This window comes from Synchiropus splendidus, chromosome 13 (genome assembly GCF_027744825.2).
Source record: "Synchiropus splendidus isolate RoL2022-P1 chromosome 13, RoL_Sspl_1.0, whole genome shotgun sequence".
Taxonomy (NCBI): Eukaryota; Metazoa; Chordata; class Actinopteri; order Syngnathiformes; family Callionymidae; genus Synchiropus; species Synchiropus splendidus.
In genome coordinates, this window is record NC_071346.1 from 15,210,527 (window position 1) to 15,227,071 (window position 16,545).

General features: G+C 39.6%; 1 protein-coding gene across 1 annotated transcript in view; it reads left to right on the forward strand.

The window, feature by feature from the left end:
• pappa2 (pappalysin 2) overlaps window positions 1–16,545 on the forward strand; it is a 53,356-nt gene that overhangs the window by 19,702 nt on the left and 17,109 nt on the right. The window contains exons 10-21 of the mRNA XM_053882616.1: window positions 2,821–3,003; window positions 3,065–3,368; window positions 5,407–5,535; window positions 5,605–5,690; window positions 8,558–8,751; window positions 10,416–10,529; window positions 11,760–11,895; window positions 11,960–12,134; window positions 13,189–13,254; window positions 13,353–13,449; window positions 13,764–13,941; window positions 15,415–15,628. Of these exons, the coding sequence (XP_053738591.1) occupies window positions 2,821–3,003; window positions 3,065–3,368; window positions 5,407–5,535; window positions 5,605–5,690; window positions 8,558–8,751; window positions 10,416–10,529; window positions 11,760–11,895; window positions 11,960–12,134; window positions 13,189–13,254; window positions 13,353–13,449; window positions 13,764–13,941; window positions 15,415–15,628 (1,876 nt within the window). The remainder of the gene's footprint in view (window positions 1–2,820; window positions 3,004–3,064; window positions 3,369–5,406; window positions 5,536–5,604; window positions 5,691–8,557; window positions 8,752–10,415; window positions 10,530–11,759; window positions 11,896–11,959; window positions 12,135–13,188; window positions 13,255–13,352; window positions 13,450–13,763; window positions 13,942–15,414; window positions 15,629–16,545) is intronic.

Genomic DNA, 16,545 nt, shown 5'->3' on the forward strand with positions numbered 1-16,545 from the left:
GCAGATATATCAGCTATTGTTTGATTTAAGCACGGTAGAAGCTGTGGTCCTCATTTGCTTCCAAAGTTACTTTAGATTGCAGGACATTTATTACTATAAATATACAACTTAGTTATATCTATATTCGCAGCATATTAGTCTGTAGCTAGTCATTAGGAAGCATGATGAGTGTCTTGTTAAGACAATAGTCAATGAAAAGTTCACTCTAAACAATTGTAACTACTTATTTACTTATAACACTTACTGCTTATAACTATGTATTAAACTACTAGTTTAATATAAATTAAACAAGTGGTTTAATTTATATTTAGTACTGCACATTGTTTTAAAATGTCCATTTGTAGATATTTACAGTTTCATGTTGGATATCAAACAAGTTGAAAGAACAACATGATAAAACGTGATAACAACTTGTAAGCAATTTTTCTGTTTCTAGTTGTGGTTGCGGTGTACAAACTTGCAAAAAAAAGTAGGTCATCTTTCGACAAACTTGGATGCAAAACTTGTAATAAGTGGGGATGATAGAGGACTTTAAATAAATCTGTGTCCTGTGGAAAGGAAAGAAGCCGGGGAATGGGAACAGACTGTTCACAAAACTTCCAGTTTATAGTTCCTGTGCATTTATGTGCCGTCTTTGCTCCTGGTCTCGACATGATTTACCTGGCGCGCTCCCACTTTCTGACAGTTAGTGCTTGCACACATGGCTGATCACAGTGGGTGTGAAACATGTAGCACCTCATTAACATGCTGTTTTTACTTGACTTTCCCCTGGAAATACATCACCGAAATGTGACTCGGTTGTACTAATCACTACCACTCGAACAATTAACAACTCATTAGCCTGGTGCTATGGGGAACCCATCCCATGAAAGAGGGCCGTGTTTCAAGTGGAAGAGGTCAGAACTCATTACAGAGAGAATTCCACTTTCTCATTGCTGAACGTGTCACACGGAGATGTTTAACATCAATCGCAACTATTAAGTTGTTGACACCAAAGCTTTTGCTGGAACGTATTTCAACTTTACACAATCCAATACTGCCCACTTAACGGTTCTGTATTATGTCTATATAATTCGTGTTAAAGACATTTTGAGTGCAATGACCTCACTCAGGCAGCAGGTGGCAGTATCGTTATGACGCTCATACAACTCACACATAGTGATGCTGAAGAAGAGGCATACAGCAGGGAAGCACAAAGGAAAGGGCCTTCAGAACGTTGGTACTGGTAATCCATATTTAGTCACCATGTCATGAAAGATGATTTATGTCACTGGTCAATTTATATGCTGTGTTTCTATTGTCTTGCACGTGCTTTTAATTGGAGCTGTTCATATGACCAGAAGTGATAGAAATGAATGGTCTTTACAATGTCTCTAAGTCCAAACAAACCTACAGAATACTACGAAAGCTAAATCAATGGAGCTATGCTGGCTATAAATGAAGAGAATATAAGTAATATTTTCAGTCTGCAATATGCGTTTGTTTGTCTCCTTGACAGCGTAGATTTTACTATAAAATTATGACCTTCAAAATTAGATTGAAAAGGTTTATGATTGAATGTGATTTTGGGTTGTCCATTTTCAAAAATGTAAATTTACAAAAGTCCTGTGTGCACAATAACAGCCACGATAAATAATGGCAGATAAACCACATTACTGTCTTGGTTCGCAACCTGACAAACTCCTGCTGTTTGTGTTGGATTTAGTGACTCTCATAATGACTCCTGACAACACTAATATGTTTCCCGCCAAAACATGGCAGAACTGAACCAGGTTGGAATTTGTAATGAAGACTCTGCTACTGAAGCTGTTTGAACTAACAAATCTATCTGTGATGCTTTTGTCAAAGTAGTTCTCACAACTGCATAGGATATAAGGCTTTGTTTATCCACCAAAAAGTAATTCCTAGATGTTGAATTGATTGTGTGAGCCAGCTTTTCTTATTGAGATTTTAAGGAACTTCTTGAATCCTCACATCACCTCTTTCCATACCTACCTCTGCAGGCTCGGAAAAGATTTGCGTGACACTTTTTTCCACTGCATTTTCTACATTATAAATGGTGTTTACATTTGGAGATTTAAGTAAAGTGAAAAATCCAGATTAGGTTTTATTGTTCACCTTGTGTTTCCGAACTCTGGAGCCATTTAATTATGTTTCATATTGTGTATTTTTTAGCAACTCTAAGCAACGCATTTAAGATAAAATGAAACTCAACTTATCCCCCAGCTTAAATAGATCACAGTTTCTCCAATTGGGGATCTTCTTGAGAAAACAAGAAATTCACAAACATGACAAGAGTAGTTGATGAGACTGTGATTATATCCAGAAGCATATCTAGGGGCAAGTTGAGTTGGCACATGGATAACTGATAAAAATGAAGAAATTGACACATACATATGGACAATTTAGGGTTCTGAGTTAACCTATGCTTTTGTACTGCGGGAAGAAACTGGAGTAAACCCACACAAACCTGGGGAGAACTTACAAACTTCACACTGAAGAGACTGAGGTTGCCCCAAGCTGGAAGTGAATCTGTGTCCCTATTTATTTATTAGAATTTTGTGGCCCAAATGCCCTCCAATTCCAAAATGAGCCTGCCTCCTCCTGCTGCAGAGATCCCCAAAGATCTGGCACCCTATAAGAGCCCTTTAGTGATAGGCTGGCCCTTCCTTCCTGGTCCTTCATCCTGTAGTTTTAAATGTGTCAGTTAAGTGTGTGATGTTGATAAATAGTGCTTGCTGTGGATGCTGTTTGAATTGTGTCTGTCAGTGTTTCTATCTCGGCTTCAATGGTCTTCATTGTTGTTTGAACGTCATGCAGGTCCACCAGATGTGGAGCAGCCGTGTGAGCCGAGCCTTCAGGCCTGGAGTCCAGAGCTCAGTCTGTTTGACACCAATGTGACATCACCATGTCCGGAGACTGAAGGATGCACCCTCACCCTTAAATTCCTTTACCCTATGGTTCCGCACACACTCACCCTATGGGTCACCTACATATCCACAAGTAAGAAAAAACATTTGATTTATCAGTGTATATTTGTACTAATATCATAATTTTGCTGTAGAGAATCCAGCCATCGCCAACATTGAGCTGATATCTGACTCAGCGGAAACCATCCACCTTGGACCCCAGCATGTCTTCTGCGACATGCCCCTCACCCTCCGCCTGGACTCCCTAAATGTTGCTGTCAGTGCCATTAAGCTCTGCACCTTTGATGAGAAGATGGAAATTGACGCTGCCATGCTGTCGTCTGGCTCCGGAAGCCCTCTCTGTGCGGACTGCAAACCCTTGCTCTATCATATTCAGCGGCAGCCACCGTTCAGCAACACGGCTCCTGCACCACAGTCCCAACAGGTGTTCACTGACAGGTACGGTGTGAAGAAACATACAAAGCCATTCATCAGGGTTGCATATAAAGGTGTGTGTCTTGCAGAGCATTTTTTTGTGTGAAGGAGTAGCTTAGGTGTAAATTACTTTGACTGACATACACACGCGGAATACGATGAGCATGTATTTCATTTCTTTGGATTTAGCTCAGATTTTAGCTGATGAATCCTACCATAGATAAACCTTATTTTAGAATGCAATAAGTAAATAAAACTAAATAATAGTGTTCTAATGACTGTCTACCCACAAAATATAACTGGTCAGTTAAAAAATTATTGTTCACAGTGAAGACATTTTCATTCATCATGTCTCTCGGACATGTTTTCGTAATCGACCAGGTTCACTGTCACGTTTCTCTGCTGCTTTCATGGCTTTGCTATTGATGATTGGGACAGAATCTCAAGCTTTTGGTGTTTAATATGTAACTGTGGTGTAATTGCACGACTGCAGTTCAATGTGCAGGCCAGTAGAGGATACTATCCTGGAACAGTTCATGCTTGTTTGTTTGGCCAGCACTCGTTTTGAAGGTGATCTGGTGAAGTTCTTAAGGGCTGTTTCCAAAGAGTTTGAGACCAAAAAAAGAGTTTCCATCACATAAAGATATCTTGCCTCCAGAAGCAGTTGTTAAAACAGAGCAGTCAATCAAAGTGATGTTAAAGTATCAAGTTTCAATCTGTGCGATTATACAGTGCGACTGCATCTTTTTTTTAAGTTGACTGTATAATGTACACACAATGTTGCTGCTTGCTTTCATTATTCAAGTTTCAGTCTCATCCGTTGCATTTAAATTTGGCACATACACTTTGCACTTTCTGAAATGTCATACTGAGATCAACAAAAGAGGTGTAGACATCTCTTATAGTTCTGACTTTTACCCATGCTTTCCCTTTTTTCCTTGAACTGATGGTTCTTTTGTTTATCTATCTAACTGTTTGCCTTTTAAAACATCAACATGTATTCAGAATTTGTGACATTAATGCTCGGTTGCTCCTCCTGCTGGTCATTGAAGTCACTGATCTGCTGCAGAGCATTCTTGAAATTTTGGGTCACATGCGTTTATTGAATTCCCTCGGCTTGGTCGGGTCGAATTTTTTACTGCGATTTTTGGATTATTCAGTTCTTCTTTGAGCTTACTGTTCCTTAATAAGCTTACTAAGTTCTTCTTCTGTGTTCCTCTTCATCGTATGTTGTATGTATGCTTAAAAAGTCTTGCAGTACTATATCTCGGTTTGATTGAGTACTTGAGTACACTACCTGGTTTTTGTTCTGGTAGTTGCTGCACGAATTTCACATCTGACACCTGATCTAGCTTTTTTTACCGTCAGCGAGCTGGTGCCATCTTTATTATGATTTGATAAGATCATATTGCACTTTGTTTTCACAACAAAATTCATGCTTATGAACCAGATATGTCATGTGAACCAGACAAGCGGTATCTATGTTGAATTTTTAGAAATTTGATTGTCAGTTATTTAACCTGCTTGAGGACATTACATTTTATAAAAATGTTGGCCTTATAGCCACATTTAGGAACACTCCCTGTCCCATCTCGTAGTGGCGTCTCAACATTGCCCCCATTTTGGTAAAATCAAGATGGCAAGAATGTTGGCGAAAGAGCTCTGCTGGAGCTGCCATTGGAACGCTGAAACATTCTGTCCTTGTTTTCAGAAACAAAGGTCTCTGTGTTTGAACAATAAAGAAATCTGTTTAATTTGGCAAATCTTTAGTAAAAATAGTTAGGTAATATGATGAGTCATGATAAGCCAACTGCTGATGCAAGAGAAGTGTAATTCTTGAGTGGTCAGTGGATAAGTTGTTGCAGGACTCAATGGGAGGCGAGTCCTATATTGGATCTATTTAAAGTGTCATGTAAGCGGATGACCAGTGTGTACAGTGAAAAGTTTGTTTGCTTGTTTCCCCTTGATGTGTCAAACCAGCGGTTTAAAGGTCAAATATAGGCTTTGTTTCCTACACCAACTTTCCTACTCGTCGTGATTGTTTGGGCTTTCTCTTCAACAGCTCAGTGTTGGAGGGAGAGACATACCAGTATACAGTCCAGGTTGAAGCTGGAGGGATTGTCAGTGAACCATCTCCCCCTCTCTACTACACTCATGGTCAGTCCTACTGCGGAGACGGCTTCATTCAGCGGTCAGTGCCTTTCATTTCATGGCTTCATGTGATTCCGTAGCTGCCAGACTGATGGTCCTGTCTTTGTAGGACAGAAGAGTGTGATGATGGCAACCTGCTAGATGGAGATGGCTGTGACAAGAAGTGTCAGAAGGAGTCAGGTTTCAATTGTGTTGGTGAGTCGCTTCATAAAATAATTCAATAATTTAATAAATAATTGCCGCAACAGTTCACTATTGTTAGTTAGCTATAGCAAGCATCTGGAACAACGCACATTTATTTACTGTTAAATGTTTTTATGTAGTCGGCAAACTCTGCAGCGATTACTGCAGTGCAAAGCTACAGCTTTCAAAGGAGAACAACCATCTTAAAATTATGTCTACACATCAAAACCACAGAGAGAAGCAACATTGTCAAAACTCCCCGGGAGTTTGACCCTTAGTTTATGTTTCAAGGTGTGATGGAAGTGTGTCTACTCATCAGACAGGCAAAACAATTGCTGGTTTGTTTAGCTACAAGATCAAAACAAGAGACAAGTTATGGACATGTTTTCCCTCTATTTGTCTCCCCTTCAACCAGTAATCCCACTTGCAGTATATACATGGGATTACAGTTTAAATATTGGTGTTATAGATGCTATATAAATTAGCGATCAATGTTTTGAAGCCAACCGAGGCACACGGTGGGAATGAGAAAAAACAAGTTTCAGTCCTTTGTTAGCATGAACCTGCTCAAATCTTGCTGATATTGCACGCAACATCCTCCCGCTTCACCCAGTCCTGCCTGCTAACAGAGTTGGTTCCTCAGATTATGTTGTCACATGGTGCCAGAGTTTGGCCCAGTGACAACACCCACAACACCATGTAATTTATGGTTTGGTTTGGAAACAGAATGTTATTGAAAGTTTTTGTACCCACAAAATGAAGACACTGAATTCCTTCTTCAGAATTTTGTTATGTCACGGACCCTTTAATGAGTAATATAAACATATTGAGGAAACAGAGAAAAGATACAATGTAGTGAAATGGTTTACGAATGCGTGTATATTTGATTGAGGGATTTTATGACTATCTTTTGTTGTTAATGGGTGCCTGTCATTTTAAAAACATATTTACACAATATAATAAAAGGATTAAAAACATGATATATTTCAACCTGACAACTAGCCTACTAAGTCGAAACCGAAATTACTGAAAATAGAATGGAATATTTTGCCCACTTTATCTCCTCAAAGAAATATTCATTAAAAACAGGTTGGCGTCGTCCCCAGAAAAAAAGCAAAACATTCTCTCAGACTTGTTTTTGTTTACAGATGTTTTGTTAAGCATCAAATGAAAAGTTCCGAACATCTTGGACCATCCGATTAAATGAACTGCACAATAAAGTCGCAACTTGAAGCGCCTTAAATGAAAAACAGATGTTTTTGACGGTGAAGTCAAAAACTGTCATTCAAACTTGATAAATACAGGACTTGGACTTGGGACAAATGAATCATTTACACAGGTGTTGTCAAAGCAAGAGGGCTTTGGTGACTTCATGTCCCGGGGTGATGCCAAGTCAACGCAGGATGACAAAATGGAATTGAATTATCGCCTACTAATTAAGTTTTATTGTGAGCATGTTTTCATTTATTGAATAAAGCCAATTGTACTTTTCAGACGCAGTTTAGTCTATCTAAACTCTGCAGCTGTCCACATCCTCGCGCAGCCAAGCCTTTTTCCAGATAGACTTTTACTGGTTCTTACGCAACCTTTGAGTTTCCTCAACATGTCATGCTATTTTGTATGTTTGTTTTTTTTAAAGGTACAAATGTCTGTGTTCGTCTATTCTCCCTCGAGTTTGTTCCAGATGCTCTGGTTTCCTCTCACACTTCAGGAATGTGTTTTTATACTTCTTATCAGTGACTTGAAATTGGCCAAGTGGGTGTCAATGTCTGCGTCAATACACTGCCAGCTTGTCAATAATGTTAACCACAGCGTCTAATGTTTTTTTTTTTTTTTTTTAATGATACTTTAGAGAACAAATTTATTCAAGGACCACATTTAACTCTGCCATTTGGCGCCCAGGTCCATTATTGCAAATTACAAGAGTGACATTTGGCATGAAATGAAATGTTGAAAAATGAAAACTATCCTTTTTTTGTATAAAGTCAGAAGTGAAGCAAGAGGAGGAGAAGCACGGTGGGACAATGTTTCACACAAACACAATTCAAAATCTACAGAGAAATTACCCTAACATTTCATTTATTAATTACATTTATATACAGGGGTTGGATAAAATAATGGAAACACCTTAAAGCTTTTTTAGCTTTAAGTTGTTTCCATTATTTTGGAAACACACCTTGAAGCTTTTTTAGCTAGTGTTTCCATTATTTTGTCCAACCCCTGTATCTTACATTGTCCTTCTCGAGAGAATTGAATGAATCTGTTCATGACTTATCAATGACCTCTTTCTCTGACTTTCCCCTCCCTCCCAAAAAATAGTGATTGTTCTGTTGTATCTTCAAAGAAAATTGCTGGATGTCAGTACAAGTTGGCTCATAATCATGTAATAATGCTTAATCATTTTGGAAAATATTTTATGTCACAAGAACACATGTTGAAATCCAGTTCAAATTATTGATATGAAACAGCTAGAAGAAGCTACTCTAATTTAATATGGATGTCAATATTGCCATCACTATTTTAATTCCAAACAATTGTATTTTAGAAAAGTCAACTGCTATGATGGACGCGAGGAAACCAAAAATGGACTTTTTGGGGAAAGAGTAGCTTATTTACTTAAAAATATTTTGATCTTCTTCAATGAATTATTCAATCTTTATATTATTTATAGTGTGTTGACATGCGAGCCTGATGTCAGAAGTTGACGTGGATGTCCAACAAAAATACAGAATAAATATGCTCCGGTTTGGTCCACTGACAAATAGATTTGGACGACTGTGTAACAGTAGGGGATCAGTCCGGGCCCTGCCAAATTAAGAAACCAGAACCAAGTTGATTCATAAATCCTCCTCTCTTATTCTCTCTTCCATCTCCCAAAGGTGAGCCCAGTCAGTGTTATGTTTTTGATGGCGATGGCGTGTGTGAGGAGTTTGAGCGCGGCTCCAGCGTTCAGGACTGTGGCTATTTTACACCTTTGGGATACACGGACCAATGGGCTTCCACTGCTGTGGCGTCTCATCAGGACTCTAACTGCCCGGCACATGCTGCCACTGGGGAGCCTTCGCTGACCAAGGTATGGAGCCCAGGCATGCTCAAAAGGAACTTTCTACAAACTGCCAAATCCCCTGTGTCCATCTATTATTAACACATCCCATTAGAGTAATAAGATCAATGAACCTGTGCAGTGTGTTCTAAAGTCATGTGCTGCTGGAGATGATAAATTATTGCTGCAGAACCCAGAAAAATGTGTGTATATATTTGAGTATCTGGAAATATTTTTTGTCCATTGCTGATTTGAACATTATTTTTCAAAAAGAGAGAAATGGGAAGTTGTTTAAAGACAAATAAACTGACACTTGTACTGGGTTTAAGGGAGAAAAACAAAAGAAATAGTTTTTAATAAAAGTCAGAGCCTTTGTCTCGCTCCATGAATGGAGCCCTTTTATGACAGCCCATGTGGTTAACAAACATCTGACATAAAATCTGGGTCGTAAAGCAGCTCATTATCTTGACGCCGAAATGAATAAGTGCACATCATTTGTTTTGGTTGCTCTGTGTCAACAGCACTTCAACAACACTGTGACAAGTCCCATGTCCTTAAACCGCCAGGAGCTGTCTGTCGAGCAGAACCCCTATGTGTGTTGTGATCGGGTCACAGACAGACTCAGATAATAAGTTTTCTGTTAATACGTTTATTAACATATACACACTATAGCAGACATGAAGGACAATTGAGGTCAGTGCTTGACACAGACGGAAATGACAGGTTTGATGTGAAACAGGGAGAAAACTAGGTATCAAAAACACAAGGAACAGTGGCACATGAACATATGTATATATATATATATATATATATATATATATATATATATATACAGAAATTTACAGAAAAATTGAGAGCAGGAGAAAAACAAGAACAGATGTCTCCAATACTCATGCAAAGGAAGGAAAAAAGGGAATAAAAGGACAGCAAACAGTAGTCAACATGTCAACGAACTGAGGGACAAGAGAGGCCAATGTACCAGCGTAAAAGTAAGAACGATCAGGCTCAGCAAGTAGTTCATTTTCTGTCTTCATACGTTTTCATTTGTTTTGCTCTAGATAAAAATCTGTCTGCCCGTCTGTGCACTCATCCATCCGTCCATCTATCGTCCACTGGTTATTTCAGGTTGGGTCGATGGGGTAGCATCTGGAGCCCAGTAAAATGTTCACTGATGTCTTGAGACATAGTCCCACTAACAGTCACTACCCGAAGTTTGTGGCCACATCAACTTACGTGGACCAGTGACTTGAGAGCTTTGCCATGTGGCTCAGCTCTTTCTTCACCTCAGCAGCGCAACTTCTCATTAGTTTTATGTATAAAAAAACAAAACAAAAGTTGAAGCATATCATATGCCTCATGAGATAAAACTTACAAACAACCTGATTAGGGCTGAGTATTGGCAGATGCATATCCCAATATAGGAGTGGTGATACGATACATTGTGATATATTGCGATACTAATAAGTTCAGCCATATATCACATTATTTGTTAAGAAGAGCCATGAGAGCCAAGAACCAAGTGGGAAAAATCAGACAATGCACAGTCACAGCAGCAGCCTATCCAAGTATTTATGCATTAAATATCAAAATACCTACCTACGTTCTTATACGCATAACCTGGTGATTAATATTAACTGACTGATGGACTAGCTGGCGGGCGATCTGTGTGTAATGTACTTCTCTACTCTGCGCAGCTGTGTATGGGTCAACTCCTGGAGATGCATGAGAAACTGGCCATGGATGCCTGGTTCCCGTGCACAGCTCTGTCCGACACTCACAATGACCTGGATCATTCAATCTGGCTGAAGGTATGCCCATGTGTTTTGTGTTTTTTATTTTTATTTGTACATTTCTAATAAATGAATGAAGACCGGATGTGGTCATTTCAGTAGAATGAAGCGCACTGGTGGTGCAACTGCTGTGAACCAAAATTACAGATCTGCAGCTGCGATACAGAGACTCACCTGCAAAGACACATCTGCAAAGTTGTGAGGCACTTCCTTGAAATGGTGTAAAGCAGGACCTGTTCTAGTTGGATATGTGGTCTTGCTTTAATAGCACCTTCATTACAACCATTAAGTCAGAAGATTACTACGAAAAATCCGGGGAGAAGCTGGGATGCCAGCTGCTTTAGTACTAATATCCTTGTAATAGAATGCAGCAGTAACCTCGGGATACACCAACTAATGGGATTAAAATAAAGAATTGGTGAAGTTTTCCTGGAAATTCTGAAGAAAACCTCTCTGCTACTGTAGCCTTCTGATTTTCCCACATGGCTCTTAGCATTAGCATGTCATCACTGACTGTATCTTCCTCTCATTGCTTCTTCAGAAATTGATCTTACCAATCGCTTACTTCTTTTATAGGCTCTTCATCCGGCCTGAATAAAAAGCCCTTTCCCCGGAGAGCACCTTAACTTTTGAAGAGCCTCTATTATGACATCCATAGCTTCCATTTTATACTGTCTTTTCCTGCAAAGTGTTCACGTTGCATGCCTTTGTGTGCATACTTGAAAAGCACTTTCTTCCCTCATAATATATCAATCGCTAATAGCTGTGGTTTTTCTAAAGGCCTTCCCAGGTCCTCAGAGCGCTTCAGCGTTGGAGTGGGACACTCAGTCAGACGAATAGATCTCAATACTTGTGGGGACAGATATCTCACTAAATCACACATTATTTTCAACTGCAGGAACATTTACCCTTCCCTGCCCCTTTTAATGGTCAACCCCAGTCACATATTCATTAATCCATATCTGACATTCATTCCTCATTTTCAGGATGTTATGAATAGGCCTTCATTTTCTACACAGATTTATGTGAACCTTAAAATGGTTGGACGGTGCGTGTACCATACAATATAGCCCTTTCCTTTGGATTCATGTTTTTAACTGGCCTTTTATTTTGTCACCTGAAGAATGAATAGCCATGCAAATAAAAGTGACAGGAAGTTGTTGATCGCCAAGATGTATTAGTCTTTACATTTGCTGCCTGTATGTACTCATGTCCGGAATCTTGGTGTATAATGTCACAACTTCCCAGGTGGGATTTGTGCACCCCGGAGTGGCGGCCTCTGTGATCATATACCTGGCTTCTGACGGCTCCTGGTTTGGGGAGGAGTGTCGGCGAACTGCCACAATCTTGCTGTCTGACACCACTGGAAAGAACCACTCTCTAGGTATTTTACTTTGACTTATTTGGGGGAAAGCTGGCGCACTATAACCAAGTTCTGTCTTCCCAAGGCACACATGACCTCTCATGCCATCGGAATCCACTGGTGGTAAACGTGACCCATGACCTCTCCAGACCGTTCTTCCTAACAGCCTCCGTCATCCTCCTCTTCTCCTCTCCGTCTGTGGCAATAGGGGGCGTGGCCTTGAGGACGTCCTGCCACTTCAGCACCTTCGCCCTGACTGGGTGCGCATCACAGGGTGGGCTCTCCCACAACTTCTTAATTATGGAACACACACTCTAAACAGAAACAAAGAAGTTTAATCATTAATATTTAGCTAAATCTACTGGATGCTAGATAGCAGAACCTATTTTGATGCACACAAAACATCAGGTGGGAGAAGGCTTTGGTAAACAAAGCATGAACATCATGAATCTCTTTATGCTATTTATTACTATTTTAAAAGCAAGCAATGCAATGATCTTTATTTAGAATAAGCAAACACTTAGTTTTGTCCTCCACAGACTCCACTGTTCAGTAGAGACCTGGCTTATTTACTCTTAATTAGGAATGAAAGAAACACATTATCAATATATTTCGTTTCAAATTAAGTGGTAAATTACTGCATATTTGGGTCTGATTTATCTGACTTTGCATTAGTAATTTTTTAGTGGTTAAAAGCAGCAGTTGGTCGTGTTTCCTGCGTTCCTTCATGATTGATACATTTATTTATTCATTTATAAATCACTATAAATCACAAGATTGTCAAGGAAGGTCTGTTTTACCTTAAATACACCACTAAATGCATTCTGTGGTTTGATGAAGGAGGCTTTGCCTCAGTGCAGAAAAGATGAGGTGTGAAGAATAAAACACAATCCGAGAACCTTTTGAGTTGGGTATTTTTCTTCATTTAACAATAGTACACACACACAATGGCGGGAAAACCTCCACAGTTGCTACCAACATTAGATCCAGATTTTACAAACCAATATATGTATGTACAACAAGGCCTCATAGAGCATCCAAAAATTGGACACATTTTCATTTGATGCTCTCAAGATGAGAGTGCTAAGAAGCCAACTGTTCAACGCTCGGGTGGTTAAGAAATATAGTAAAGCAATTCTCACATAAGTTCTGTTTTTGAACAGTTTCATTCAAAACAGCTGTTGATTTTTTAAAAACAATACAGTCATATATGGACACATACGATTTGCTGTTGAATTGTTGCTAACGGAGACCTCAGCCGAATGTTTTTTTTCTTTTCATCCCTCTCCTTCTCTTCCTGTGTGTATGCAATAGCTGTTTGCGGCAGCCGTGCCAGCTGGACACCTGCAGTCCACCGCAGCTAGAGCACGCCACGGTCAGGTCGGCTTCTTTTCATCTGTCTCACTAAACTGGAGAGTGATTCCACAGCCTGAGAGTGACTATCTGTGAATGCATATTTTTCTCTTTTTTATTTTTAGGTGTGCAGGAGGAGAAGAGTCTTTGCGGTGCTTTGTTCAGTGTCAGAGCGGCTATAGTGTCACCGTGCTCAATGGAAAGGAAATCACGCCTAACCAGGTGGTGTTAGATTTTTGATTTTTTTTTTAACAGTGGATACTGTAAAGAGCAATCTTTTTTTGTCCAAAATGAACTTATTGACGTGACGTTATATATTGTGAAATTCTTAAACTTTTCCAAATAATGTACAATGGTTATACAAAAAATTCTGCCCCCTCTGGACTTGAACAGCTGATTCAATGAAACCTCACGTCATTTCTAAACTAAGAGCGCCATCTAGTAGACCCTGAAAATTAGGACCCTGTTTCACCAACCCTGCTGTTTCATATGGGAGACAATATCAAGAATGAATGCAACTCTTTCCTATGTCTCAGCTGAAAGCCGAGTTGGAGTGTTTCCATGGTACATGGGATCGTGTGGTTAGCTGCCAGCCTGTGGACTGTGGTCTTCCTGACCAGTCACATGTTTACCATGCCATCTTCAGCTGTCCTTGGGGAACAACCTACAGAAAAGGCTGCTCCTTCACCTGTGGCTCCCCGGCGATCCTGCAAGGTAACTCTGGTCTATGGACTATCACGACATCAACTGAAAATAAGATTCATGCTTAGATGCATAAAAACACAAAAAGGTTGTTAGATATAGTCACCTTTGTACAAAATATGAAATGAATGGTGACACAATATAAAAATATGTTCCTAAAATTAGTGCTGATAAAAATGACAGTGGAACCATGACGTCGAATTACCTTAAAAACAGACACATGGTGAGAGATTATAAAAATGTGATGTTTTAGGTGCTGTAGAGTAGGAGGTATGTTGTTGTGTTCTGATGCCTTCAAATACACCACAAATGGGCTTTGTGCAAGATGGTTGCTCCCAATGCTCTGAACAGAGACATGAAATTGTATTTCAAGTTTTCCTTCTTAAAGCAACTCCGGCGAACTTTGTCAACTTTTGTTCTCTTCGGTTATAGAGTGTTTTGCTCAAGCTATATGTTGTCCAAGTCACCTTATTTGAAGTGGACTGTTACAGGGGCCCTATGTTTACTGTTTACTGTACCGTGTTAGCAAGATGAAATCTCACCTTAACATACACTGAAGCATGAAAAACAACGCTCACCCATTTCTGAGTAATTTATCACAAGTGTGGCACCAATATAAACACTCCATTTCGCTGATTTCTTTTACCTCCATATTTCAACAATTCGGACTGAATTCACAAAATGGTCATGGGATCTTTTTTCGTAGTCATCTTTGACATCTGAACTTTCTGTGAAGCCGTCTTCAACTGGAGCTGGTGTGAATATGATGACTTTACAACATAATAAAACCAATAAAGTCCCTAATACATAACATTAGTGATGGGCAGATGAGGTAAAATGAAACAGTATTGCAGGGTTGATGAAACAGTGTCCAAATATTCAGAGGCCTCTAGATGTGAGGAAATTATGTGAGGTTTCATTGAATTATTTTACAGCAGACAGCACCATCTGGTGGCCTCTGAATATCAAGACACTGTTTCATGAAACCTCAGCAACCCTTCAATACTGTGTCATGAAACCTCAACTAGCCATCACTACATAACATGTACATAACTTGTGCTGGAATGCCTCAACAAAACATCTTACAGAGATGACATGATTAACAAACAATGCTGAATGCTTTGGCAATTATATTTGCATTATATTTTATATATTGTATTTGGTACCAGAACCGAGTCACAGGCACAGCGATTTGACCATTTTGTAGTTCTTTTCAATATTTAAAAAACATGTAGTGAGGCGGCCATTTTGTTTACTTTATTTAGATACAACCTTGGAAATACCCGGATTTTAAATTATATTTTGATGTGAAGCTATTCTATTAATATGTGAGATTTCATTAGTGACTTAAAAAAACACCTTACATTTAATTGACAGCTCAGTTGTTGAGGAAATTACCTAATTGCATAGATGAAATAAATGATATTGCAATAATAACACTTCTTCCTTTGTCTTCACCCTGGTCTGACCTCTTCTGCCCCTCAGGCGACAATGACAGGTTGGTGTGTTTGGAGGACGGTTTGTGGTCCTTCCCAGAGGCGTACTGCAAGATCGAGTGTCCAGAAGCACCAAACATACAAGACGCTAAGCTGCTGACAGCCGACTGTCTGGCCTCGGGGCACGATGTCGGCTCTGTGTGCCGATACAAATGTGACCCTGGATACTATGTGAAAGGCAGCGTGAAAAGCAAGACACCAAGGTAACTCGGCTTGGGACTTTAAAAGACATGCACTGAGGTCGCAAATTTCTGCTGAAAAACAAGTCCTATCCATATTATGCTTCAAAAGATTTTGCCTCTGAGCTGTTACAGTCCGTCCGTCGGCATAGTCGCACTGTTCTACAATAAAATGTCTGCCCCTCTGTGGGCCTCACCATTACTTTTACTGTTGCTTTCATTGTGTAGTCGCCCATTACTGAAGCCAATTTGGGTGCCATTAAAAAGATGAGGGGTCTCCCTTAAGGAGAATCCACGCCCTGCCCGACTCATTTATAACCTGATTAAGATGGAGTTTTTGTCAAAAGGTCTCGCATTTATGAGTCTACTCCTATACTTTTCCATCCAATCTCTCCAGCGTTGTGCGGCAAACACTTTGTCGCTCAAGCTGAAGCCGATCATGCTCCGAAAATTTCCAGAGCCCAGTAAAATATATGGATTTGGCTTGGTCACATATTAACTTCCATCCATTTGTGGGTTTTACGAGGTACTCATTCACCAACAAATGTGTAAACATTTTAATAACTATGGTGCTTTGTGAGCGCAACATGTGAGAGTTTACTGCAGCGGCCATTAAGCATGCTTTAAATAGGCTTACCTTTGACACATGGAATCATATAACTTCACACATACTGTTGCATTTACACACGACGCCGGAAACTGCTTTCACTCCAGCCCTTGACTTTGGCCTGGGCTATTCTCACTGCGTGCAGAGAAACAGCTGTGAGATCACAAATTTATGTGACTGAACTTGAACAAAAGCACTGCAGGAAATGAAGTTAAAAGCCAATTTTAAGATTTGCGGCAGCATTATACTTTAAAATGGCTGTTTAAGGTCCGAACATCCTGGTTTTGTACGCTTAATACTTTTTTTTTTAAGTGAATTAATGGCTGGAAATAAT